General features: G+C 58.2%; 1 protein-coding gene and 1 long non-coding RNA gene across 9 annotated transcripts in view; one reads left to right on the top strand and one right to left on the bottom strand.

Annotated features, from left to right (window-relative positions):
• Positions 1–17,493, top strand: part of HS6ST1 (heparan sulfate 6-O-sulfotransferase 1) — a 42,972-nt gene extending 25,479 nt beyond the window's left edge. The window contains exons 1-5 of one of the 8 annotated variants that reach the window (XR_010944506.1): positions 9,575–13,384; positions 14,147–14,851; positions 16,489–16,572; positions 16,937–17,055; positions 17,452–17,493. Coding sequence is in view for 4 of the 8 variants with exons in the window: in XM_067742308.1 (XP_067598409.1) it covers positions 12,783–13,384; positions 14,147–14,851; positions 16,489–16,572; positions 16,899–17,235 (1,728 nt within the window). In the remaining 4 variants the exon portion in view is untranslated. Of the gene's footprint in view, positions 1–9,574; positions 13,385–14,146 lie in introns of those variants that run through there. The other 7 variants (XM_067742310.1, XR_010944509.1, XM_067742308.1 and 4 more) reach the window with 7 other exon arrangements.
• A 1,569-nt stretch (positions 17,494–19,062) lies between these two features.
• LOC137226758 (uncharacterized) lies at positions 19,063–20,478 on the bottom strand. Its single transcript, XR_010944510.1, has 3 exons — positions 20,303–20,478; positions 19,584–19,845; positions 19,063–19,111 (listed from the first exon to the last, which is right to left on the bottom strand). It is a non-coding gene; the product is annotated as an uncharacterized lncRNA (long non-coding RNA).
• Positions 20,479–27,412: the final 6,934 nt, after the last annotated feature.

The raw sequence follows: 27,412 nt of genomic DNA, 5'->3' as shown, positions 1-27,412 counted from the left end.
TCAGTGCTGTGGGAGGCCTGTCGTGGGTCTGTGCGCCGTTGCCAGGCACAGTACGCTCTGTCCCTGTGTGCATCTGGGAAGGAGGCCTCACCTGCACCTTCGTGGGCGGGGCACCCGAGCCCCCACTGCTGGACGTGTCCACTGAGAGGTTCTTGCAGGGCGATCACCCCTGGTCAGGAATGGAGAGTGACCGGCACACAGGCTGGAGCCAGGAGGGCAGACGTGCTGGGGGCCTGGCTGGAGGCCCAGGCGGGACCAGCCTGCGGCCACACCTGCGGCCACCAGCTCTGCCCCTCGTGGTACCCAGCTCTGGCTTTGGGCCTTTCCTCCCTTCGGTGCGCACAGCTCCCCCCAGTGTGTGTTGGCCTGGTGGTTAAGTCACACCATGGCTGTCCTGGGGGGCCTTGTGAGGGTCCAGTGGGATCACAGAGGTCAGGGGGCTGGGGAGGAAAAGCTCAAGCTTCCTGCAGACGTGGGGTCCTTGCCTTGAGGGGGAGGCAGGGGCTGCAGCCCCTGGAATGCACTCGGGCGGCCCTCCTGCCTTGGGGACCCCCTTGCCGTCCCCCACCCGATCGGCAGTGCCTCGGATTCTCTGGGCCGCGGAGCCAGGGGCTGAGGTAGCCTGCTCTGCTGCCCTGAAATTGTGCTAACGTTGTGTAGAAATCAAGGGAAGCTTTTCATCCGCCCACGGAGCTCTAGGTGCTGTCGGGGAGGGGGAAGCCGACTGCAGAGGTGCTTCCGAAGCCTGAACTCAGAACGCTCGGCTTCCTTCATAGGGATTTTTTCAGCCACTTGGAATTTTGAAACAAGGACGGGAATTTCCTTTTTCCCACGGTTTGATAACGTCCTTTCCTCATTGAACCCAAGACCTCCTTTCTGCTTCTCACCAACCTGTGCACTTAGATGAGCTGGTCTGTGCCGTGGTGTGCCTGCCCCCGGCCTGCCCTGGGCCTCTCCTCTGCAGGAGTGCTGCCCCACCCCCACCCCGCCCTCTGCCGGGCCTCCTCCTTGGGAGCTGAGGTTAGATGCCACACCTTAGAGGCCCTGCCTGACCCTGACCCTGCATCCGGCACCCGATCTCTTAGCACTTGTTCATCTGGGTGTCTCCCGGTCACAGGTCCAGTCCTTCAGATGCTGCAGGAGGGCAGGGCTGCACCGGTCCCACACACAGCACGCGCTCCTGTGACGGAGGAAAGGATAAGTCCAACGGGAGGGGGCCGTGGGGTCCCAGGCAGGGTGCCGATCCCGGACGCAGAGGGATGTGGTCCCCCAGCTCCCCGCCTCTGTACCTCCCCGGGCTGCGAGTTCCTCACCTTTGTGGATCGCCTAGGCAGCAAGGCTGCTTGACACGTTCCCTTTCACCCAATCCTTGCAGGAGCCTGGGAGGCACAGGAGGCAGTAACGGGCTCCGAGGGGCCGGCATGGAGGTGGGGACAGCAGAGTCTGACGCTTGACCCGCCCCCTCTGCGAGGATGCCTCATATCACAGGGACAGCCCTCGCCCTACTGTCTCCTTACTGGGACAGAGCGCCCGTGTGTCCCTGCTGGCCCAGGGAAGGGATGCGGGCTCTCAGCTCCCAGCAGTGCCCCTCTGAGCCAGCACTAGGCAGTAATTGGCAGCCAGGGCACCCACGTGGGTAGGGAGGCAGCGTGTGAGCCTCCAGGCAGGATTTAGCCTGGCAGGAGATGTGCGCGTGGAGGATGCCTGGGAGGGCATGAAGGTCCTTGCCGTGAAGGTCCCATCCCCAGGTCCTGCAGCCCGGGGTCAGACAGCCCCCTCGCCCTCACCCACTCCCTTTTTGGGTCCTGCTGGCACCTCCACGCAACTCTGACGGCCCCCTCCCCGCGGCTTGTACAGACCGGCCCTGGGGGCAGTGGGCGCACTGCGTGCGAGGGCCAGGCCAGCACTCCCCTGCGAGCCGTGTCCATCCCTCCAGGCGCAGAATCCCAGAGGCCCTGGAAGCAGGTGGTCAGAAAGGCCTGCATCTGGAGCTGGGGGCCCACATGGCCTGTATGCCCCCAGCAGGCTTGGGCCTCCAGCCGGGCCCTCCTCCTGCAGGTGGGAGCTTCTGGGGACATGGGCTTCCCCCTGGGGTGGGGGGCAAGGGCATAGGGGCAGGGCCGCGGAGGCATTGGGCTCAGTGCGGGCTCACGGCAGCCCGGCTCTCAGCCCTGCCGCTCCTGCCTTGGCAGGGACACGGGGCCCCATGAGAGTCAAGCCCTCCCCCAAGCTCTGCGTCTGCATTAGTGTCATCAGCCAGCAGGAGGCAGGGCTGGAGCGGGGCTGGAACCAGAGGAGAACCTGTCTGGGAGGCCCGCCCCGCATCCCACAGCCAAGGTGCCCAAGTCCAGGGCCGGGCAAAGCCCAGGACTTTGGCTCTTCCCCTCCCGGGGCGGCCATCAGGAAGACGGTCACAGCTTCTGGGTAAAGTGGTTCTCCTCGGGGCTGGTTCGTCCTCCCTGCAGGTCTGGATGTGTTTTTTCTTTATGCAGACCGCTCTGACTCTTAATTAACTCACTGTAGTTTAAAGGAAATGGATCGTAAATTGAGTCCATAGTTTAGTTAAAAATACCAGCTCTCCTGACTGCTGCTTGGCAAGTGGTCAGCAGGTGGCCAGGGCCAGCCTTGCCAGGTGATGTGTTCATGTGCCTTCCGGGGCCAGTGGCTCAGCAGGTGGCCAGTTCTCCCCAGGCGGTTACAGGCTCCGGGGGCCTGAGCTCCAATCCCAGCACTGCCACCAGCCAGCTCTGTGGCCAGGTTTGCTGTTGAACCTTTCTGGACCTCAGTTTCCTTATGTGCAAAATGGGAATATTTTCTTCCTGTAGGGTGTCTGGCAGCGTCCAGGATGACCAGGGTAAAGCCTTGAGGGTTCACTAAATGAATGCCTCGCCCCAGACCTGGCTGGACTCACCGCTGATCGTGCCTGGGTCCTCGTGCATTGGTCCGGAGTAGATGGAGTAGGGTAGCAGTTGATTCCTCTCTCTTTGAAAAGGAGCCCAGCGTAGGCAGGCCAGGCAGGTGGTGCAGCCGGAAGAAGCGCCAGGAACCCAGGCTCTTTCTCTGGCCCTACCATCCCCAGAAAGCAAGACTTCTGCTTCACGGTCCAAGACGACTGCTGGCCCTCTGCAGTCACATGCGTGCTGCAGCCAACAGGAGAACGGTGTGGGGGGAGCTTTCTCTGAGGACATCCTGATGGCCAAGCTTAGTCACACAGCCACACCGGGCTATGAGACACTTCCTGGGCTTCTTTCTCCTCAGGGATTTCCATGCTGTTTCCTAAACCTGTGGAGCCACCTGGGGGCCCACGTGAGCGCCACTCCCAGTAGCCGGACTCTCTCCCCGCTGTCCGTAAGAATTCAGCTCCCTGGGGGAGCCAAGGAGGGCCTTCCCACCTTGTTGGAGGTGGGCAGGGCAGGGAGCAGAGCTGTGAGGCCAGCTGGGCCCCAGCCTGCTGGGGAAGGACGACAGGGCTCCCGTGCCCAGGTGGCCTTGGGCCGGCATTCTCCTCGCCACCCGTCCAGCTGGGACGACCAGCGAGGGGCCTGCGCCAGCCCCAGAGCTTCCATTCTGGTCCTGCCAAGGACCGTGTCCTCTTTAGGCTCTGCCTGTCTGGGGCGCAGGGGCTCTGGGAGGACTGGCCCGCCTGTGTGCGCACAGCACCTGACCACTGATGCCGCGGGGCTGCTCTCCCAAGCCAGGTATTTTGGGAAACAGAGTCAGTTAATCGACAAAAATAACAGCTATGAGTTCATAGCCGCTCTGCGGACACGTTGCCCAGGAAGAAAGGCCTGAGGCCAGCGTCTCCTACCTGCATCTGGAGAGGGGCTCCCCAGCCCGCACTGCCAGCTCAGCGCTTGCTGAGCTGGGTTTCTCCTGCAGGTACCCGGGAGGGGCGCCGTGCTTTGGTGCAGGGAGGTGAGTGCTGGCCAGAGCCAGTAGAGACTGTCCGTTCCATCAGCTGGTTCACTCTTGTGCTGCCGGGGATGGTCCAGCTCCCCAGCCATGCCGCTCAGAGCAGGGCCCGCCTCTCCTCCCAGCGGGCCCCTCTCACATGGGCCCACGCTGCTCACTCAGCCGTGGGCTCTGGGGGGCACCTGGCCTAGGTGAGCAGCACGCAGTGCTGACGAGGGCCCAACTCAGTGACCTAATGACCAAGGTGGTACACGCCATGACCTCCCGAAGGGTGTCATCTTCCTGCTGGGAGGGGGACCCAGACCTTGGAAAGCAAGCCGGCACCCCCACCCCGGGATGCTCCCCAGGCCCTGGGGTGGGACGCTCATCAGAGCAAAGCTTTGGGAGGTTCCTGCACCCCTGAGCAGGCCCCATGGCAAGTTCTCCCCGGGGTCCTCCCTCTGAAGTTCCGGAGACCTCTCAGAGTATGGTTTTTTTTGAAAATTAACCGTCTGGATACTGGCTTCACAGTGTGGCCTCTGTCCTCATGAAGGGACTCCTGGTCCCTGGGAGACCACAGTACAGAGTTGGGGTAGAGGGGGCCTCAGGTACCCCTCACAGAGTTTCCCTTGCTGCTCTGGGACCCCAAAGCTCGTCCTGGGGGAGAAAGTGGCAGTGAAGCCAATCCCCCTATGGCATTAATTTTTTTTCAGTGACTGTATATCTGGAAGTAATACAACAGTATTTCTTTAAAAAACAAAAAAAAAAGGTTGTAATTCTAATGCTAAATAGCAGTGTCCTCACCCGCAATTAGGGAGCTGCAGCTCTGCTAGCACTGGTAGAAAAATCCACCTTCGTTTCAGGGTCTGAGTTTGTTCCTTGAGTTAGAGCCTTGTTCACAAAAGCCCTGCCCTTGGAGCCCCCAGCCCGGAGCGGAGCGGGCAGCTGGCATCCTATCACAGAGGACACGTGAGCACAGAGCTTGCAAAGCTGGCTGTTTCTGATGGCCCCTTTGCACCCCAAGCAACAGGGATGTTTTATAACCTTCGTTACTTGATTTCAGTTACGTAAGTGACGTGTGCTCACTGCAGGCAATAGAGTATGTAAAGAAGAAAATGGAGTTGTTTGTTTCTCTGTTGTGTTCTTTTTTGGCCGCACTGGGTCTTTGTTGCGGCGCACAGGCTTCTCTAGTTGTGGCACGTGGGCTCAGTAGTTGCGGCATGTGGGCTCTCTGGTTGTGGCGCACAGGCTCAGAAGTTGCGGCACACAGCTTCCCTAGTTGTGGCGTATGGGCTCAGTGGTTGTGGCGCACGGGCTTAGTTGCCCCGCCGCATGTGGGATCTTAGTTCCCCGACCAGGGATCAAACCCACGTCCCCTGCATTGGAAGGTGGATTCTTAACCACTGGACCACCCGGGAAATCCCCAAAAATGTTAGTGTCACCCATTTGGGCATATGAGTGTTCACTGAACTTTCAACTTTTCTTTAAGTTTGAGTTTCTCATAATAAAATGTTGGGGGAAATCCATAGTTTCGATCTCCGGAGAGCCACTTAATAACGCCTTCTGTCTCCGCACAGGTAGGCACAGGCCCTTCTGTGCACCAGCAGCCTTGTGAGCACCTGCGCCCTTGGCCGCAGGACCGTCTGCCGTGTGTGTCTGCCACTGACTTCTGCGTCCGTGTCTCCTGTAATGGCCGGCATGCCACCAGCATCCTGCAGCAGACTTGCCACATCTCAGCCCTTCTCTTTAGAGCAGACTCCTTCTGGAAGCGTAATTGCTGATCCAGCCCCTCTCCCAGCCACAGAATTGTGCACCCACCCCGGCTCTCCCGGCTCCCAGGAGGAGGGCCAGGAGCGGGGTTTGGGGCAGAAGAGGGAAGCTCCTCCAGCCATGGGTGTGACCCGAGGGAGGGGAGGGGCCGTTTCTGCTTCCGAGCCTTGCATCAGCCACCCATCTCTGCGAGCCAGGTTTCCCCATCATTGATAAAGTATGCAGGCTACAGAGCGGGCCTCCCAGTCGGGACTGTGGGCTCCGACTTGCCCGACGCCCACAGCAGCGGGCAGGAGGGGGAGGGGCTTCTGAGGCCAGCGAGAAGGGCCCTCTCCCTGATCCCAGCCCTGCGGCAGGGCAGGCCCCCCAGCCCCTGCCACTCAGCCGCCTCGCAGCTGTCACCTTCCAAGGAAGGAGCGCAAAGCTGCACCTTGCAGAATCTTCCCAGAGGCCGTCTGAGTGTTTGTCATCAGTAAAGCAGGGCTTCCTGGCTGCTGGTCCCGTGAGAACTCAGACTCTTAAAACTTCAGAGCTGGCCGCTCCCTGACAGCAGTGTTTGCACCCAAGAACAAAACACATTCCTTGTTCACTAGGAGGTACATGATGGTGGGATGCACCGAACCAGGGCACACAAAAACGTCAGAACAGCCCAGGTCGCAGAAAGCATTAAACAGGGCATAATTAAATGCAAGGAAGCGTGGCGCGGTCGGTTCACGTGTGGGCTCTTGGGAGCGGTTGTAGACCGGGCAGGCTAGAATTGTTCCACGACACGAAGTTTCTTTGAAGTCCTATGTTCTGACTTTGAATCCACGTGAATTTGCACTCTGTTCCACTTCCCATCCGAGCTTGTTTTCCTATAAATGAACAAGGCCCTTCTCTGTCCGGCCCCGCCTGCACCTCAAGCCTGCACTGCCCCCTTCTCAGGTCACGGAGGACTGTGTCCCCACCGTCTCTGAGAAGCCTTCCTGACCTGCCCCGTTGGTGAGCGGTACCATTCATCACCTCCTGCTGCCCTTGTTGGTTCCGCCCCACGCAGCCCAGAGCGCTCTAAGAGCCCTGCCCGCCTCTGGGCCTGGGCTTATCCTCTGTGAAAGGGGAGCAGTGCCTGGGTCCCGGGCTCTGCCTGGTACGTCACAAGCCTGTTGGCAGTGGGCACTGGTGCCGTTGTCAGGGCCCTGGGGGCATTGCTGGTTTATGTCCTTTGCTGTGCGTCCATGGAGTGCCAGGGCAGGGCCACAGGCTTCCAACTCCTTCCTCACCCCGTTTCCGCCCACCCAGCTGCAGCCGTTCCCACTGTGGCTCCGCCCACTTCCCGGGGGACAGCCCCCAATCCAATGGGTTCCGTGGGCAGCTTGGGTGCTGAAGGCAGAGGTACTGAGCGTGAGGCCCCCTCCCTGTGCACAGGCCGCACGTGCACCCTCGGCCGAGCCTGGGCACTGAACACACTCCCGTGGCCACCACCCAGCCCACCGCGGGGCAGTGGGCCCTGGATGCCATGGGCTGTCTCCGCGCTGAGCAGGGCACTGCGGTGTCCCCAGTACATAGGCCTGCCTTCCAAGAGCTTGCCCTCATTGGGGTGAGAGGGTGGGGTGAAGACCCTGGGGAGAGGGATGGCGCATGGTGGCGGCCCGAATGACCTTGCACACAGCTGCAGAGGGACGACCTCATGCCACGTCCTGCCGCCAGCAATGGACCGTGTGGGGTGCCGGCTGGCTGGCTAGATGGTGGCGAGCAGCCAGTGGTGGAAGCTTCAGAGGAAGAGGTGTGAGCAGGGCTTCCTTGTCATCCCTCCGGTCCCAGTGTGTGCCCCGCTAGGGTGACAGCGCTGTGAATCCTGCCCCCGACTCACAGGCAGGACGGTCTGGGCTGGGGCGTGCTCTGCGCCGCTCCCTGGGTCTCTCCTGGGACGTAGCAGGCAGCCCTGCTCCACGGAGACCTGCCCTGGAAGCTGGGGTACAGTGGGCTCCCACTTAGGCCAAGATGTGAGTTAGGGCTGTGCTTGCAGAAGATGCCAGAAGCCTCCCACCCTGACAGAGCATAATTTGCCCGTCAAGTCACTAAACAGGGTCCCTGGTCTCCCGCCTTTGGGTTGGCAGCAGGAAAGGGGAGCCCCAGGGGGTGGGGCGCACTGTTTGCACCCCAAGGCCCTCCTGGATGGGAAGCCGGCCATCAGCTGGGAGCTCCAGCTCCGGAGGAGCTGTGGTTCCTTCCCGGAGGCAGGAGCAGCTGGCTCAGCATCATGTGGTTAGTTCACACGCCACAGGGCGGCCCCGACTGACCCAGAAGACTGGCCACCCTCACAGTCCCCAGAGGTGATGCCCCCAAGGGGTCCTCCCCTCCCCCGTGGAGCCACTCCCTACTCACATGAGCATGTAGGAAGGGGTCAGGGGTAAGGAAAGGGCTGCAGACACCTGGAATTGGCTGGCACAGAGGTGGGAGGGGACACCAGACGCTTTGAGGAACTGAGGCTCCAGGTTTGGCAAGAATGCTGGTCCACCTGCAAGGCCAGCAGGGGCCTCGCAGGCCGCCCTGGAAAACCTTGGTTTTAACACTGCTTTCCTTATCACACAGTGTTTGGGAAATACAAAAGAAGGTGCGTGAACGTACGTAGGGAATAAAGCCCAAGGATGCACGCCTGCACCCTCGCTCCTGCCTTAAGCACGAGGGCGTGATCAGTGCCATGGACGCCACCACGGGCTAGCGCATTCCCTGCCTCCCCCGCCACCGCCCCCCGAGACACCAAGGCTAAGCTCTGACTGGAGGGCTCCTGTGTTTCCCCTCATCACCTTTTTCTTGCCACTGTTTTCAGTACGTGTGTACGTATCACTAAATAGCATTTTCTTGGGTTTTATTTTTAGAAACTTGATAAACCATATCGTTGCACTCTGTTACATATTCTTATCTGCATTCTTTCTGCAACATCTTATTCATCACATTCACCCGAGCTGCCGTGAGTCGCTGTCGTTTGTTCCTGTCTGTTGCTGGGCAGTGTTCTGTTGCAAGAATGTACCCCATTGGTGTACGCATGCCTCTGCGGTGGATGTTTGGGGCTCTCACCAGCAGAGCGCTGTGGACTGTCTTGTCCACATCTCCCAGGGCGCATGGGCGAGGCCTCCCCATGACGTGTGCCTAGGAGAGGACTCGTGGGGGCGTGGTGAGTGTGAGGGTCACGGGGTGAGCGTGTGTGCGCCCTCCGCCTACCCGTGAAGTCGCTCCACAACAGCTGTCCCGGTAAGCATTTGTCAGAAGTTGGCCTTGCCCCACTTTGTTTTGCTGCTCCAGTGGGTATCACGTTGTGGCGGAGTGTGCTGTTCCCTCGATGACTAATGAAGGGGAGCATCTCTCCATATGTTTCTTTTTAAGCCTGTTTCCACATTGTTTTCGTGTTTTTAGTTACAAGAATTCACACATGCTTAAAGACAAATAGCTCCAAGCGGTTTATGATAAAAACCAACAGATCTACTTTTCCTTTCCAGCTTCCCCAAAGGACCTCTTGCCCCTCTTTTTGGTAGTCTTCATGTATTGACTTCCATGTTTCTGAGTCATGTATAGTGATATTTCTTGTTTCATTGATTTAAATGTTGTCTGTGTACTTTCTGTTTTGATAGATGAAGTGTTCTTTTGCCCTTATCCTTCTCCACACCCCACCCATTCTCCAAGGAGAGTTAAAGCTCAAGTTTTTATTCAATCACTTACCACTGTTTATATCATGATGTCTCTAAAACCAGTGTTTTCTTCTGAGCCTAGTAATATACTTCATTTTTTTTTAATGTAACTTTTCGTTTTTCCTAGAATTAACAATTGCCCTCCTTTTTTTTTTCTTTTTTTTTTCTTTTTTTGTTTTTTGCGGTACGCAGGCCTCTCACTGCTGTGGCCTCTCCCGTTGCGGAGCGCAGGCTCAGCAGCCATGGCTCACGGGCCCAGCTGCTCCGCGGCATGTGGGATCTTCCCGGACCGGGGCACGAACCCGCGTCCCCTGCATCGGCAGGCGGACTCTCAACCACTGCGCCACCAGGGAAGCCCAGCCCTACTTTTTACTTGCTTTGTTCTCCATCTTCATAGACTCCTTTTTTTCCAGGTGATTCCAAAGATCTGCCATGTACCTACCGTTCGCTTTTTTTTTTCCACCGGTGATGTGTTTTGTCAGGTCATCTGTCTGGGCCCCTCTTTCTGGAAGCCCCGTCCCTCTTCTCCTGACAGACCCAGCGGGATGCCCAGTGGACATCTGGGATCTCTCCTGGGTTCAAGCTTCTGTGTCCCACACTTTTTTTTTTTTTTTCTCATCTACTATATGAGATACATACTCCAGTATCTTCCTAGAACAGGATTCACAGAAAATAAATTTCCCAAGCCTTCAAGGGTGTGAAGCTTGGCTGGGTATGAGATACAGTTGGTCTATTTCCCGTCAGCATTTTGAAGCCATCGCTCCATTGATTCTTAGCATATGGTGTTCCATAGAGAAGTTGAGTCCCACTCGTTACGTGTTCTGGTTTTCTGTCCACGTGCTTCATGGGTCATCTCTGTAATCTTGGGTCTGGTCTCCACGTTCATTTGCTGGGCAGTGGGCGAGCCATTTCGCTCGAAATGAATTAAGTGCTTGACTTCTCATTGTTTCTTTCATCATCTCCTCCGCCATGTCCTCTCTGTCCTTCTGGAACCCTTGTTGGTTAGCAGTTGGACGGCCTGGATGGGCAGATCCTGCTGGAGGGTGAGAGGCAGAAGGCCCCCTGTTTGTGGGGGACCCCAGATGTGAGTGCAGGGGGAACTTCGCTCTGGGGCAGAAACCCTGCAGTTTCCTCTGGGGTGAGGCTGGGGCAGAAGCTGGGTCCCCCATGAGCGTGCCGGCCGTCGTTTGGCCCCCTGCCCAGTTCTTCGTGTCTCTGAGCCATGAGCGCCTCCAGAGAACACACATCTGGTTTCGTCCTGGGCAGGGAGCTGCCTGGACGTGGACAGTCGGTCGTCTGGGGGGTCTTCTGCCCCCGCCACACCTGCCGTCTGCTCACTTTCGATCAGTGCCCTCGCTCCCCCTTCAGTGGCCAGGAAAGCTGCCCTGTCAGCTGATGTGCCTAACGGGCAAGGGGGGCGCAGAGCGAGTGAGACGGGAGCAGGCGTGCTGAACAGAGGGTGGCCAGGGCACGGGCCTGTGGCCACGGGTGCCTGCTGTGTCAGGACAGCGGAGCAGGCAAGGGCCGGGGTGGACCAGCAAGCGGAGCTGGGGGTCAGGCGCATGCGCTCCTGAGGAGGCCGCCCAAGGTCAGGGGTGCGCACCCACAGGGGCTCCCGTGCCATCCAGGCAGGAGCGGGGCTGGGGCTGGGCAGTGACCGGGGGCCACTGGCCCCTCACACAGGGTCTAGGGTCTGCCTGGACCCTTAGTCTCCACAGGCCGTGTTGGGAGGACAGAATCGGGGGCCCAGGGCCTGGCAACATCCTGAACAGAGAAGGCTCAGCACGGCCCATCCGAACACCACCGCCCCGGTCACCACAGGTGAGCCCCTGCTCCTGTCCAGCCAGGCCAGCACCCAGGGACGCAGCGATGAGCAAGGCCGTCCCACTCAGCACCCATGTGGTGCACAGGGGAGCCGCGGGGGTCAGCGTGAGCCCAGGGGCCCAGGGGGCTCAGTCGGCTCTGGCTCCGGCACGCCGCAGGAGGGCTAGCGGCCCCGTCCCCCTCTCAAGGGTGCATTGAGATCCGTGAGGGTCTGGGGGGCAGCTGGGCTTCTCCAAGCCTGCCCTCGTGGTGGGCGGTGACAAGTGCTGACGCAGGGCTCCAGGCCTACGCGACTGCAGAGGCCTGTGGGGACACAGACGCTGGGGCGGGCGCTGGTGCCCCGCTGTGCACCGTGAGTCCTTGCCATCAGAGGTCACCTTGCAACCAGGTTGAACCCCGCGTGGCTTCGGCGGGGCCACATAGACAAATCTTTGTCCGCTGACACGTCATACTCTGGTTTTCTGTGTCCAGGAGAATCTGCCACGCTGGCCTGCCCGTGTGCACACGGGGTGGGGAGGGCCGAGGACGGGACAAGGGCCCAGCCGGGCCCAGCAGTGGACACGGTGTGTGCCAGCCGCCTGCACGCAGCACTGTGTTTGTCCACGTGCGTTTCTAGGCGTATCTCTGTGTCTGCCTGTCTGTCGTGGCCTCTTTAGAAGCAGTTGTCGTGGTCAGGATTTATAAATGTCATACACTAGGTCTCTAGAAGGCTGGCCCTGGGATGAACTGACCTCCTCGTCCTGGCTGTGTTGAAGGTCTCTGTCACCCGTGCCAGTCCACCTAACCAGGGTCTGCAGAGAGGGGCCTGGCCTCCCGCCCTACCCCAGTGCTGAAGCCACTGGGGGCCTCCAGGTAGCTGCCTGACCTCTCAAGGCTTGATTTCCTCCACCGGGGGCTGAAGGTGCTGTGTGAGGGCCCTGCCCCGAGGCACCTTCTGTCTTGGACCATCTGGCCCCTCCCAGTCTTGTCCCCAGAGAGGCACCACGGCCCTGCTTGGCGCACACACAGAAACCAGCTCCCCGCCGCCCCCTCCCTACCGCAGGGTGAGCTGAGAGGTCAGTGGAAAGTTACCACTGTGACAGAAGCCCAAGAGGGAGCCGTGTCTGCAGGACGAGGCTTCCCTGGGAAGTGGTTCTGGCTGAGGTCTAGGGTATGAGTCAGAGTCAGCTGATGAAATAGAGGGAGGACAGAGTTCGTGCAAAGGCCCTGGGGTGTCTTCTTGGGAGCCAGCAAGCGGGGGGTGGGGCGGTCCCAGTGGTCAGAGAGGAGCTGGGAGGGCACAGGTGGGCCTTTGTTCTTCTCCCAGGGGCAGCCAGAGCCACCAGGGCACATTCCACAGGAGCTGGGGGAGGGGGTCACATCGGGGCTGCCAGCCACCCCCACCCCACCCCAGGGGCTGGGACATGACCGCCTGCAGAGGCCAGGAGCGTGCTGTCAGCACCTGGGCTGGGGCGGGGCGCATGAGAGCTGACGGGGGCCCGAGGCACAGATGGGAGAGCCCAGGCTTCGCGGAGGGCTCAGGAGTCAGGATGCCCACCCTGCTGTCTCCTCCCTGCGGACTCCCTCCCCCAGCCCCTGGGTGCCCTCTGCCCAGGCCTCCTCCCACTGTCTGCCATTCCTGCGGTTTTCTGAATGTGCCCCCCTAAGGCTGGGGTGACCCCCGGTGGTACCCCGTCACCTTCGCCCTTGCTAGTTATCATGCCCGCACCCCAGGGCCCCCTTGCCCCCTGGGAGATGCGGTCAGATCAGGGCACTGCCAGACCCTGCGACGTGTCTTGTGCCCCCGTGGCTTCCCAGAGGGCAGTGCGAGGGCTGCTCTTGTTGGGCCTCGGTGAGGAGGGGGCAGTGTGGGGGCAGCTTCCATGTTGCCATCAGGCAGGGGCCGGGGGAGGGGGGATGGACCCCCCCAGGAGTGGTGTGTGGGGACCCAGTGGGCCCCTGCTGCCCACTTCCGAGGACACTCTAGGCTGCTCGCCCCAGGCCCTGGTTCCCCTTGGCCTGGGACCTGCCCCACCTGCACAGGCAGCTGCTCTGCCAGCCCTGGAGGTGGGGCTCCGAGAAGAGCCGCAACCCCCCCCTGGGGCGACCCACACCCACCAGGCCCGTCACAGTTCCTGGCACTGGGGCCGATCATCACAGCACACCCTGCAGGGACCTGAATCACCCCAGCTGCCTCTCACCCCGAGGGAGCGAGGAGAAGGGGGCACAGCCCTCCTTGAGTCAGCTCTCCCATGGTACGGACGGATGCCCCTTACCCACAGCGTGGGGAGGTGGCATCGGTGCCCAACTCCTTGGGGGTTGGAACAGTTCCTGGGAGACGATAAAAATTATGAGTTACGGCTCACCCCGGGGGCTGGGTGGTCTCCTGGTGCCCCTCCCCCACTGGAGCTCTGCAGGAGCCTGGGGTGGAGTGGGCCCAGTGGGAGGCCCTGGCCCAGACCTGCCGTGCAGCCTGGGACTGTGAGTGACTTTTCAGTGGCCCCTTGGGCTGCACCAAGCCTGCCACTGTGACAGCTCTCTAAACGTCTGGTACCAGGTAGTGTGGACCCTGGGGCCACTCTCCTCCACGCCCTGCAGGGCAAAGTCAGGTTGCCCCTCCCAAGGTGCGAGCAGGCAGGAGGGCACGCCTGGGGCTCGGGGGAAGGCCCCAGAGGAGACCCTGGGCCAGGGTTCAGGAGGGCACCAGGGCTGGGCCCTGCACGACACTGCAGCGGTCACGCTCGTTATTGTGGTGGTGGCCTGAGACCTTTGTGGGTTACATCACATCTCACACCCGGGTTTCTCATTCAGCAGTGGGCCTTTGGAGACCTGAGATGTGATGGCTAATCTCAGAGGTGAGGCCACTCCCCGGGGGTCGCATAGCATGGGCGCTGAGCAGAGCCATCCGACTCAGGGCTGCAGCCTCCCCGCTCCTTCACCCCCCAGTGGTCCCTACATGCCCCACCCCTGCCTGACGCCCCGGCCTCACCTCCCCCCCGCTCCCCGTCTCGTTGCAGGAAGTTCTACTACATCACCCTGCTGCGAGACCCCGTGTCCCGCTACCTGAGCGAGTGGCGGCACGTGCAGCGGGGGGCCACGTGGAAGACATCGCTGCACATGTGCGACGGGCGCACGCCCACGCCCGAGGAGCTGCCGCCCTGCTACGAGGGCACGGACTGGTCGGGCTGCACGCTGCAGGAGTTCATGGACTGCCCCTACAACCTGGCCAGCAACCGCCAGGTGCGCATGCTGGCCGACCTGAGCCTGGTGGGCTGCTACAACCTGTCCTTCATCCCCGAGGGCAAGCGGGCCCAGCTGCTGCTGGACAGCGCCAAGAAGAACCTGCGGGGCATGGCCTTCTTCGGCCTGACCGAGTTCCAGCGCAAGACGCAGTACCTGTTCGAGCGGACGTTCAACCTCAAGTTCATCCGTCCCTTCATGCAGTACAACAGCACGCGGGCGGGCGGCGTGGAGGTGGGCGAGGACACCATCCGGCGCATCGAGGAGCTCAACGACCTGGACGTGCAGCTCTACGACTACGCCAGGGACCTCTTCCAGCAGCGCTACCAGTACAGGCGGCAGCTGGAGCGCCGGCAGCAGCGCCTCCGGAGCCGCGAGGAGCGCCTGCTGCACCGGGCCAAGGAGGCGCCGCCGCGGGGGGACGCCGAGGAGCCCGGCCGCGTGCCCACCGAGGACTACATGAGCCACATCATCGAGAAGTGGTAGTGGCGGCCGGCGGGGGCAGGTGGGACCAGGCAGACTGACCAACACACTCGGCCCCCAGAACTCCGTGGGTAGAGGACCCCCGTCCGCTTGCCAGAAGACGGACGGACGGTTGAGGGAGGGGAAGGGGTGGGCCTGGTGGGTCGGTTCTTCCCACCCTCCCAGGCCGGGGCTCTGAGAAATCAACGTGGGAACCCACTGGGTCAGAGGGAAGGGTGCTTGGAGGACCCCCAACCAGGCCTGCAGGGCTGGGAGCAGGTACGTCCCCGCTCTCCCGTCCTCCTGGTCACAACGGCCACAGGTTTGAAGACTAGAAAAATCCAATGCAGTGGAAGGCGGACCTCCCAGGCCAGGTGTGTGGTCACGCCCACCAGGCACACGCCCGCTCCCCCCCCACTCCCCCCTGCAGGTAGCTCAGCCTCCAGGGGACCCCTGGCCCCAAGGCCTGCGTGGAGACACAGCCCTCTGAGGTAGCCTCAGGAATGGAGTTCGCAGCTCACCCATCTTCAGGGTCAGGGCCCACCCCATCTAAAGCCAAGAAGACTCTAGTCCAGCCCCTGGGAAGCCCACTCCCCTCTCTAGCCCAAGGTCAAAACCCACAGTGTGGCTTCATGCTTCGGGTCAAGAGATCAAAGCACATCACCTGGGGTCCCGCACCCCGTTTTCCTCAGTCCCCAGAGCAAGGGGCGCTGTGGGGAGATGGTCCCCATGCTGCACTGCCCCCTTGCGTGGGCGGAGGGCATCCCAGGAGTAGGAAGGCCATAGGTGAGGATGCTTCCACCTGTGTCCAGGCAGACGTCCCAGCCAGACCAGCTCAGACAGGAAGGGGGACAGAAATCAAGAGCTCTCCCCCTGCATTGTCCTTTCTGACCCTCTGGGCTTTGTCAGTGGGCTGCCCCCAGCCCCAAGCCCATGACTTGGACATTTATGTGGGACTTAGACCCATTCCCCCCACAGCCCCGTGTATAAAGTTCAGTCAAGCCTCCGTTGGCTGGAACTCTGCAGACCACAGCCACTGCCCACGAGCCATACTTTGGGGCCACGGTGGTTCAGGACAGCCAGGAAAGGGTACTCGGGCTTTCAGATTCTCCTCCAGGATTGGAAGAAACAGCTCTGGGTGGCTCCCCTAATACCCAGATACACAGCCCCCCGACCCCGGGCTCTCCCCGCGTTTTCCTGCGCCCTTGCCCCTACCAGCTGGTCAGGCCTGTTCCCCGCAGCCCTGCAGATTGGAGAAGCCATGTTCAGTCCACTGTAGACACTTGCCCCACGCCCATCCCTCCTGTGCTCGGGGAGGCCAGGCCAGCGTCGCCTCTGGATGTGCGCCCCGCCCCCCACGACATGAGGCCCGAGACCTGGTTCTGGGGAGCTGAGTGTGAGCCCGAGGTGGATGGGCACCCCGTCTCCCCAGGAGAGGAAGCACGCGTGCCCGGCGGCTGCAGGCCAGACTCGAGGGTGGTGAGGGCCCCGCGCCCCCAGCAGCCTCATGGGCAAATCCTGCCAGGGTTCCCTGCCCCAGGTTCCCCTTGGCCACCCTAGCTGCCCTCCTGTGGAATGAGGGAGCCGTAAGCGCCGGAAGGGTGCTTTAGTCTTTGCCTGTCTGGCCTGAGCCGCCCCCCCGCCCCCCGCCCGCCAGCTTCCTGCGCTGGCCACTTCATCTTGCAGTCCAAGGACAGCGCAGTCAACAGGCCCCCGAGAGCGGACACATCATGCTGAGGAGGTGAGTGCCCAGGCAGCTCTTTTAAAGGGGTGTGAAGGTCAGCATGGGGGTCTGCGCCAGTACTCATCTGGGGCGGGCACGCTCCAGGGAGGAGGGCGGGACACGTTCACGAGAGCTCTGGGGTCCTGCACAAGCACCCGCGACGCTAGGGGCTTGCTGTGGCCTCCCACCGGGAGGAGAGCTGTGGTGCGTGAGCGCCCCGGGCACCCGGCCAGCGCCCTGGCTCAAGCAGCCCTCCCCAGGGTGCGCTCCTGAGGGTGTGGCCCGAGTGCAGGATGTGTTTTGTACATAATGGAGTGTTTTAACTCATGGCCCGTTGTCCCAAGTCACACGGTCTCCTCGGTTTCTTCACTGCATCTGGAAGGAGGTCCTGGCTCCGGCCAGCATCCAGGCAGGGGTGCCAGTGACAGCACCAGCTGGCAGTGCCCCTCGGCCACTTGGGTCTCCCGTCCAGCACTGCCGGCTCAGGACGCCTGCTTTGAGGTAAAGGCTTCTTGTGCCTGCAGCATCTCCTCCAACACCACGGGCTGGGGCTCCAGGGAAGGGATGGCCTCCCCAGGGCTCTTCCCAGGGCTGAGGGACAGAAGCAAACATGTAGTGAGTGAACAGCTCCCCGCTCCCACCACCCCAGGCCTTCGATGTCCTCTCTCGGAGGAGGCGTGAGGGACGAGAGAACTGTCCAAGCAATGAGTCTGTGAACGTTTTGGGAACTGGAAGAGTTTAACTTGAACCCAGGAGCGTTTAAAGCTTTATTTATTTATAGCTTCTTATTAAAAAAAAAAAAAAAAAGTGTTGAGAAGAAACCTTTTGGTGACTCATACAAAAAAATGAGTTGATGATGGAAACGCAAGTCATAATCATCTAATTGTTTTTGTCTAGGTCAAGATGAATGTTAGCAGATGAAATAAACCCTGAAAAGGAGCGCTGGTGTGTGTGGTCTGTGGTCACATAGCAACGCGCCTGGCGTGGCGCCGTCCCGGTTTGATTTTCGAAATGAGCATCTGTGAGCTCACAGGCATCACACAGGAGCAGACGGGCTCCCCTCAGGAGCAGGCGGCAGCCCAGTAAGAGAGGAGTTAACACACTGTGTCACTAAGCCTTGCTTTGTGAAAGTAAGAAATGTGACTGTCATCACCGCAAAGAATAACTTAGGGACTTCCCTGGCGGTCCAGTGGTTAGGACTCTGCACTTTCACTGCTGAGGGCCCAGAATCCATCCCTGGTCAGGGAACCAAGATCCCACAAGCCGCGCGGCGTGGCCAAAGAAAGAATAACTTATCAGTCATTAATTATAGGACTTGAAAAGACGAGGCCCGCTCAAGGGAAGACAGACAGAGCAGCGCAGGCATCGTGTGCTTACCTTCTGAGCCTCCTTCCCCTCAACTTTGACCTTGAAACATTGCCAATGACAGGTTGAGAGAGTAGGTCGTGGACACCATAAACCCTTAGCTGAGATTCCCCTGGATTAACACGTGTCACATTTTGTTATCCTGCACTCCCACTCGTTTTCTGTCTCTGTGCGCACGCATCACACACACACACACAAAACCATTATCATATTCCTAAACTTTAACATAATATTAGCTGATGCACAGCCCGCATCCAGATTTTCCGGTGGTCCGTGCAGTGTCCTCAGAATGTTTCTGTGACCCTTGCAGTGCTCAGCTGTCACGCCTCTACTGTGTCCTTTAGCTAGACAGAGCCCCACCCGCTGCTTTCCTTCATCTGTCTTAGCGTTGGCATTTTAGTATAGGCCGGTTGCCTCTCTTAAGGTCCGCGTGCGTCTGTTTTCTCACGGTCAGATTCAGTTAAAGGCCGGGGGCATAAATGCTGCGCAGGTGACGTGGTTCTCTGCCCGCCAGCGCCGATGAATTGTCGTTCTCTGTCCCAGTTGATGTCTGGGTCCTGACGTGATCACGGGTCTCACTGCTTTTTCTTCATGGAAACCGATCCGTTGTGCTCGCGGGTAGGGCTGGCCGTTGCTGGACAGTGGAGGGCCGGGGGCCTCAGGAACCGGCCCCTGCACTTCCTCCAGTGGGCACTGTCGCACACAGGACTCTGGAAAGGCTGTGTTCAGACCCTAAGGTCTGAGGGTCTCTTCTTCCTCTTCCCACGGTCTCGACCTGGAGGCTCAGGCATCCAGCCCAACTCCCCATCCGTCCCCATCCCTTGCCTGCAGAAAGGAGGAAGGGCAGTCACAGCCGTGCCAGGGGGCGGAGGGGGCCGCTTCCTAGTCACCAGAGCTTCCCCGCCCAGCGAGTGCTTGACCCTCCGGGTCTGTGAGGAGGCGTCCTCTCTCTTACCGGAGCGGAGCCGTGCAGGAACGGGGAGCGGACGCCCCGTGCAGACCCAGCCTCAGTCCCTCCTGGACATCACACGTGGGGCCTCAGCCTGCTACCCGCTCGGCAAACCCAGGGGGAATGTGTCCTCCTGCTGCAGTGGCTCCATTCAGCCCCGCAGAGCCAGTGTGTGAAAAGACAAAGGCCGAGTGATTCCTGAAAACACCTCCCCGCAAAATGGGGGTTTTCGCCTGCCTTCTCCTGTTTAAAGTTGAAGGTCACTTCTGAGTCTTCTGCACTGGCTGCGGCCTCCCGTGCGTCGGCCCAGCCTGTCAGCCCGGCCACCCTTTCTGATCCCCTGCCCCTCCCACCTCACCTTGCTCCTCCTTGGTCTCTCCCTGCCACCCCACCTCCTCTCCCCCCACCAGCTGCCCCGCAGCCCAGCCTCCCACCCCTGCATCCCTTGCTGTTTCCTCTTCACGCCAGCCGTGCCCCAAGCGGCGGGCCTGCCACCTGTGTGCTTTCCCTGGATCCTCAGCCCCAACCTTCAGGCGAGCTGGGGACCCCTCCGTGCTCCACACCAGGTCCCTCCTAGGGAAGGCAGTCCCGACTTGCCCACCCACCCAGGCAGGTGCCCTTGGCAGGGACACAGAGAGGAGCCTGCTCCCAGCCCAGAGCACGGGAGATCCCTGGGGCCATCACCAACCCAAGACTCTCCTTCCAGAACACGCACCTCGTCCCAGGGACCTCCTCCCCAGAGGCCCTGGGGAAGATTCGGGGTGCAGGTCCTGGGAGCCTTGGCCCAGCACCCCAGGCCCCCTGCCCACAGACTCCTGCCCTGGTGGATGGGGATGGGCGGAGGGCTTCGCCCTTGGCGTGGGGGCTGGTCTGGGCTCCCCTCCACGTGCAGCAGCGGGCAGAGCCTCTGGGAATACAGCCTGTTGTCAGGCCAGGTTCGGAATCCAGCTGGCCCACGGTCCCGGGTCGGCCCTTCTCTGTGAAACGGGAAGGCTGCTGTAAGGGGTCACCTGCTTCCGGAGGACAAGGCGCCGGGTGTGGGCGGGGCCACAGCGAGCCACGCCCTCATCTCGTCTCCAGCCCCGACCACCGAGCCATCGCTGGGGAGGCCTGACGCTCCCCACGACCCGCTCAGCCTCACCCACCGCACTGCCCCCCGACGAGCCAAGCCACGTGGGCCTCAGCCTCCCCTGCGGAAACAGCTACGGACTGTCCTGTTCCTTTCTTCCCCTCAAAGGATCGTGACAAATTTCCAGGTCCCCCGCCTGCCAGCCCCGTCCATCGCCCCGGCCCCGGTCAGCGCCATCTGGTTTCCCGCCCCTAGGAGTCGTCTGGGTCACCCAGCTGCCTTCTCTCTCTCTGCCAAAGACAAGACCCTCCTGGCCCCAACGCCTGCTGGGCCTCCCACTTCCCTGCACCCCCAGCCCAGCCCACCGGTCCCGGGGCGTCTCCTCTGGCCCAGGCTTCAGGTGGGACCCCGGTTCCTGGCGGGCCCAGAGGAAGGGTCTGAATACACAGCACTGCCCAGACTTGCCCCCAAACATGCCCTTTTTAGAGAAATTGCTCATATCCTGACTTGAAATTTCCATTCCCTCTGAAGTGTGATTGAATTTTTAAAATATGTCCCTTCAAGTTAACAGTCTCTCCCGGTTAGAACCAGTGTGTTAGGAGTCCTCCTCTGATTCCCCTCCCCTCTGAGTGGCGTCTGGGCACACGGGACATTCCTATCCCCCAGTGATGGGTGGCAGGGCCCTCACACGCCGCCCCCCCGCCTTGTCCCCCTGCCACCTCGTCAAGAAGGCCGTCGGGCCCCCGGCCAGGACTCCCAGCCTCTGTCCTCAGCGACTCCACTGCAGGGTGTCCAGGACAGTCGGAACTTGGGATCGTCCTCTTGGCCTGCATCAGAGGTCTCCCCGGGGGGCTGGCCCTCCAACCCCGCTGTTACTCACCAGGGTTCTTGGCCGCCTCAATCAACAGAAATTGTTAAGAGACCAGACAAGAAATTCAGGCAAGGCTTTACTGGGGCCCCTGCTGCAGCAGGGGACCCTGAGAACACACAAAAGTTTCCCTTGCTCACTTGCTCCCCGAGTGAGGGGCGAGCTAGTTCCTTATATGGGGTGAGGGTAGGGGTGGGTCCAGGGGTCAGGCCGGAGGGGTAGCTGAGGGGGTCTGCCCACCCCTTTGGTGGTGTTGAGTGCAGGGGGCATGCTCAGTACGCTGCTTTTGCTCCTGTCTCTTTAGAAGTGGCAGCTGGGAGTTTTTTTTGGTCTTTTTGTATCTTATTGTCCAGGATTTGCCCCAACTGCACAGGGCATGCAGTTATTTTTAGTCCCTTATAGTTTCTTTGTATTTTGTTGCTCGGAGGCATTTGTCTAGGTACAAGCACTACAGTAAAGGGTCCCAGATCCCAGGTCCCAGCCTGTCTCACCGCCACGGGGAACCCCCCACACACCGGCAGGTTCTTAACCTCCCCCCAGACAGGTGCCCCCAGCCCACCAGCCATAGGAGGCCAGCTCTCTGCCTCGGTTAGCCTGCCACTCTGCTGCAGCTGACCCGTCCTGCAAACAAACAGCTCCAAGGCCCCAAACAGGCCACACGCGGTCCCCTTTCCTTCTGCTTCCCTCTCAGCCCAGCCACGCTGTTTCCAGTGTCTGACCCTGGCCAAGGCCACTGACAAGGAGCACTGAGACCTCCCCTTCATCTCTGCCTGCGGGGCCCCCTAACCCCGGCCCCCAGCAGCTTCTCCCTCTGAAGGGCCTGTTCTCGCTGACCCCATCCTCCCACCTCACTGACCCCATCCTCCCACCCCACTCTGTGGCTCATCGAAACCCTGGGATTTCTCCGTAAAAGGAAGCCTAGGGACGGTGGAAAACACTTCTTTCGCAAACAAAAAGCCAGGTATTCAAGACACAGCCTCTCCAAGACTCAAGAGAGCCGCCTGGAGCCTTGCAGCTGGGGCTCCGCGGGCTGTTCTGTCCTGTGTCACCCTTCCGCAGAAGCCGCAAGGCCGGTATTCAGGCCCCGGGGGCTCCGGACAATACTGTGCGCTGAACAGGTCAGCCTGGTGTTTTCGCAGTGCCGTCGAGGAGGGGGACGCCTCACACAGGGTGCTCTGAGGGACTCTGGCCAGAGGGCTTCCTGTGCAGCAGAGGCCGTGTTGTACAGTTCACACATTGTTCTCTAGGAGAGGTGTTTCACGCACAGTCTGCCCTCGTGCTTCCAGAGCGCGTTGAGGTCCTGCACGGGACCTGGCCCGGACTCTCTGCCCATTTCCAGCCGGCACTCCACACAGGAAGGGATTTGTCCCCATCAAAGGATTTTAAACCTCTGGCATTGCAGCAGAACCTGCCGGTTGTCCCCTGATACTCGTCCCCCACTCCTTCCTTAGCAAGAGCGCCTCCACGGATCAGTGGCCGCACAGCCAGCCAGGGTCTAGACCACACTTCCCAGCCCCTCACAACGACATGGCTACACCACGAAACTCTGGCTGACAGAGTCTTAACCACGAGACCTCCAGGGAATTCCCCCTTTTGTACCTTCTGAATTTTGAAACGTGTGAATGAATTACCTTTTTAAAACATAGATGGCTGAAGATAAAAGCAAAAGTGAAATGGAAGATAAATGTTCAATTCACAACAGCGATTTTTCTCAGAGTTGGCAGAGCAGGGAGCGGCTGGGACTTTGGCTAAAGGAATAAGGGAATTTCAACTTTATCTGTAACACTTTACGTGCTATAGTTAGAAAACAAGGCCCATCAAAGAGTAACAACTGTCACTTCTGGGTGGTGGGTACGGGGGCGGAGGTTGTCGTGTTATTTTCTGTACTTTTTGTATGGTTTTCTGTCTCTCAAAACAAAATCGTCATTGTGAAAAGCCCGCATGCAAGGCAGGCACAGAAGCTCGGGAACTCGGGCTGGCTTCAGGGTCCTGATGCAGGGAGGGGCCCAGGGAGACAGCCAGGCCCAAGAAGAGCTCCTGGCGGAGACGTGGGACTGAGGGATGCGGGGCTTGGAGTTTTGCTTCGTGTCATTTTGCTGGATGAACATGGAGCAGTCGTGACGGTCCCCAGTGTGGACCCAGCCTTCCCACACGTCTGTTTGTCCCCTTCACTGGAGCCCAAGTGGAGGTAGAAATCAGGTTCCCCACTGGCCTCTCTCATCACCTGAAGTGGGGCTCCTCACTACTGACCCTCGTGGGGGCCTTATTACCAGCCAACGGGGTAAAGGCCTTCCCTGACACCTGCACCCCAGCAGGGACGCTGGGCCCATGGATAGTCTAGGAGCCCCACTGGGCCTTTGCCACTGGGGGTGGGAGCAGGGCCCCAGGTTTTTCTGTGCTGACTGGCTGCAGCAGGGTGGTTACTGCCTAAGCGTTTTCCACTCTGCTAGGCCGCCCCTTTGCTAGTCTTTGGGCTAAGACAGCAGGCTTCCCTGGGGCTCTGCTGCCTATGCCCACTGGCGCCTCTGGGTTCAGGGCTGCTTCTGCGCCATCTCTGGGATACGTGAGGCAAAAAGACAACTCAGGAACTACTAACATGTCATTCCTTTGGTCTCAAAGTCCCTAGTTGGTGTGTTTCTTCTTTGCCTTCTAGAGCCTAGGTAGATACAGATGATAGATAGATGATAGACAGATAGATAGATAGATAGATAGATAGATGATAGATTAGATAGATAGATGATAGGTAGATAGATAAAGTTGATAGATGATAGAGTAGATTGATAGATGATAGATAGTTACAAGGATAGATACATAGATGATAGATAGATGATAGATTAGGTAGCTGATAGAGCAGATAGATGATAGATGGATAGATGATAGAGTAGATAGATAGATTATAGATAGACAGATGATAGATAGATGATAGATACATAGATAGTTGATGCATAGTTACATAGATTAGATAGATAGAGTAGATAGATGATAGAGTAGATAGATGATAGATTAGATAGATGGAGTAGATGGTAGATGATAGATACATAGATGATAGATAGATGATAGATTAGATAGATGGATGATAGATTAGATATTTAAATGATAGATGATAGATAGATAGATAATAGATGATAGAAAGATGTTAGATAGATAGATAGATAATAGATGATAGACAGGTAATAGATACATAGATAGATGATAGATAGATAGACGGATGACAGATAATAGATAGAAGACAGATCATATATGTTATATATACCATGTAGATAAGCCTCCTGTATAGATACGTAGAGAGAGAGGTGGTTTAACTCAGCAGGAGGAAGAGGAAAAAGCATGTCTCCTCTCTATTCCCAGGAGCAGAAGCTTCCTGTCTAAAGGACTCCTGTTGTAACCAAGCTGCCTTTGGGTGTGGTTGTTCTTAGAACAGGCATCAGTGTTTCCTCTGGTCAAAGTCAGGGGGGCTCCACACAGAAAGACCTCAGGCACAGTCACTGAGAAAGTGGACGTGAGGACAGAACAATGACCATCCGGCGTCCTCGCTGCCCCCAACTCAGGACGGCGCCCACAGCAAGCTTGGCCCAGGCCCTCCCGAACTGAGTATTTCTGACTTTCCCGAGCACGAGAGAGACCTGACTCCCTCCCAAGGCCAGCTCCGCCCGTCTGCGGGCCCAGGCCAGAGGCAGAACCGGCACCATCCTTTCCTCTGCAGTCACCTCTTTGGTTCTGCTTTCATCTTGCTGGGCGTCCGTCCCTGGGCAGGCTGTGTGAGCTACACGCGGCTGGCTTCCCTGCGTGGGCCCCGGCCCGCTCTGGGGCCTCGCCCTGTGGGGTCAAGTGACAGGAGGGGCATTGAGACAGGATGTGGACACCACGGGCTCACCCCTCAGCTCCATCTCAGCTCACATGCTAGTGGGTTGGGAGGGAAGGGGACCCCGTGGGTGTGCTCCCCCAGCCCCCAGCCAGTCCTCACAGGCTCCCTTCCATACCCACCCTTGACCATCACTCTGGTCCTGAACTCACCAGCCTAGGAACCAGTGAGGAATTTCTACCCCCAGATCCTCTGCTTGCCAGCTTTGGGGCAAAACGCTGCTTCTCATCGTGCATGTGCTTCCACTATAAGATGAGGGGTCAGATTTGATCTGAGATGCAGGTAGGTAGTGGCTGCCCGGAACTCCCTGTGAGGTGCTGTTTGCAGCTGGACAACAAATGGCTCCAGGACAGAGAGGATAAGTCTCCAGGCGTCCCGGGGATGGACCCACCTTGCCCAGCGGGCCCTGCTCCATAAGCACCATCTGCTGTCCCCTCCACATTCTCATTCACACACTGGAGCTTCCTGCAAACCCCTCCTGACCACGCTGCTCGCATCTGATCTCTTGCTCCAGGCCTGGGGAACACGACCCCAGAGACCCTGCTTCCAGGGCTGTCACCAGAAGGTCTCTCTCCACGTTGCTTCTCCCTTCATGGAGCCACAAGGGGACGGAGGGAAGGGGGCCAGCCTGGGGGTCGGGCCAGCAAGGCAGCTGGAGGTCTGGCATTGCTGAGAGTGACCGCTTCACGTGGCTCCAGGGACTAGTACGGAAGAGCGTCCTCTGGTTGTAGCCACGTTACAAAGGCCCTCTGCTTTATCCCAGAGTGTTCTGGCCAGGGCAGAAGGAAATAATGAGCAGAGTGTGAGGGGCGGGTCAAAACGAGCCTAGTTACCCACCAGCAAAGTGATTCCCACTAAGGCCAGACCCCCGGGAGAGGTGCCTTGCCCCGTGTGCTTCATGCTGTATTGTTACATGCTGCATGTGTCATGGGAGATACATATTAGATGCTCTCTGCATCACATGTTAAGTGTGTGTGCATGGTGTGTTTGTTGCATGCTACATGTGGTGTATGTTGCGTGGCGTCTGTTACATACTAGGCATGTTATACACTGTGTGTACTGCGCGGCAGGTACTGTATTATGTGTTATATGCTATGCATTGTGTGTTATATATATTACATGTTATATACACATTATTGCTATGTATGTTTCATGCTGTAGTATTGTTCACTGTGTCACATGCTCTATATTACATGCTATACGTTCTACTCCCTATGTTACATGTTACGTGTGTGTACTCTACACATGCACATGCTGTATTGCACATTATGCATGTTTACAGTATGTGTTGCATGCTATGTTTCAATTTTTATTGAAGTATAGTTGATTTACAATGTCATGTTAGCTTCAGGTGTACAGCACAGTGACTCAGTTATACATATGCATCTATCCACTCTGTTTCAGATTCTTTTCTCATGTAGGTGGGTACAGAGTATTGAGTAGAGTTCCCTCTGCTTTATGGTAGGTCTTTATTAGTTATCTATTTTATATATAGTAGTGGCATGTTAGGTGTTATGTCATGCATGTGCATGTGCTGTTATGCATGTTTTGCACTGCGTATGACACGTTATGTGTGCTGCGTGCTATACACACTGTACACCACGTGTGTTAACGTGCAACTCCTCACAGACACTGGCAGTTGAGTCCAGTCTCCCAGGAGGAGGGGTCACTGGCTGCTGTAGGCTGCGTCCTCCCCAGTTCTGAGCTCCCTTTACTCCCAACTCTGCCGGCCAGGGTGCTGCCACCAGATGCCAGGTCAGACGCACAGAGGCAGCCTGTGCTCCTAGCGGGGCTTGGTGAGAGCCTGGCCTACGGCAAGGCACTTCTGTGCTTTTAGATCAGCGACAGATGAATGTACGTAATTCCTTTGTCCATTCTCCTGTTGTGGGTTATTGGGTTGTTTCTAAGTTTTAACTGTTTATAAATACACTTGCTATTAAATTACTTACGTGGAGATGTTTTTATTTCTCTTGGGTGAATACCAAAGAGTGGAATTTCTGAGTCATGTAAGAGTGCATTCTAACACTATAACAAACTTCCAGTTTTTCAATGTGTTTGAACTAATTTCCCCCACAGGCTCCACCTCCTTGCCGACCTTTGTTGATGTCAATCTTTTCAATTTTCATCATTTTAGCAGTTGAGTAGTGATATCTCCTGTGATTTTTAATTTTCATTACCCAGATAAGTAATGATGTGGTGTACCTTTTCATGTGCTTATGGGTCATTTGGAAATCTTCTTTTGTAAAATGTCTCTTTTGCTCATTTTTTAAAATTGGGTTGTCTTTTCCTTATTCATTTGTAGAAATTATTTATGTCTTCTTGACAGGAATCCATCGTCACATGTATGTATCCTGGATATCTTCTTCCAGCCTTTGCCTTGACTGTTTACTCTTTTGATGAAGACAAGTTCTCAGTTTTAATAAAGTCTAAATTATTAATTTTTTGTTTGTTTTGTGGTTACTGCTTTTTTTCTTTTTGAGACTTTTGGACAAATAAATGTTATATATAAGGCTTCCAGGAAGCCTCCTTCAAAAGGACAGAGCATGCCCTTCACCTTTCTTTCCTCTAGAAGGGTTGTGCATAGAACACAGACGTGATGGTCAGCGCCCCAACAGTCATCTCAGACAATGAAGTGATATTGGGAACGGAAGCCACAGAGAGAAGGAGCCTGAAACATCATGAGGGCACCGTACTGGCCCTAAAACTGTCGACTTCCAGACTTCTTTTATATAAGACAGAAATAAA

The sequence above is a fragment of the Pseudorca crassidens genome, chromosome 6 (assembly GCF_039906515.1).
Source record: "Pseudorca crassidens isolate mPseCra1 chromosome 6, mPseCra1.hap1, whole genome shotgun sequence".
NCBI classification, from domain to species: Eukaryota; Metazoa; Chordata; class Mammalia; order Artiodactyla; family Delphinidae; genus Pseudorca; species Pseudorca crassidens.
This window is presented reverse-complemented; position numbering and strand designations above follow the sequence as displayed.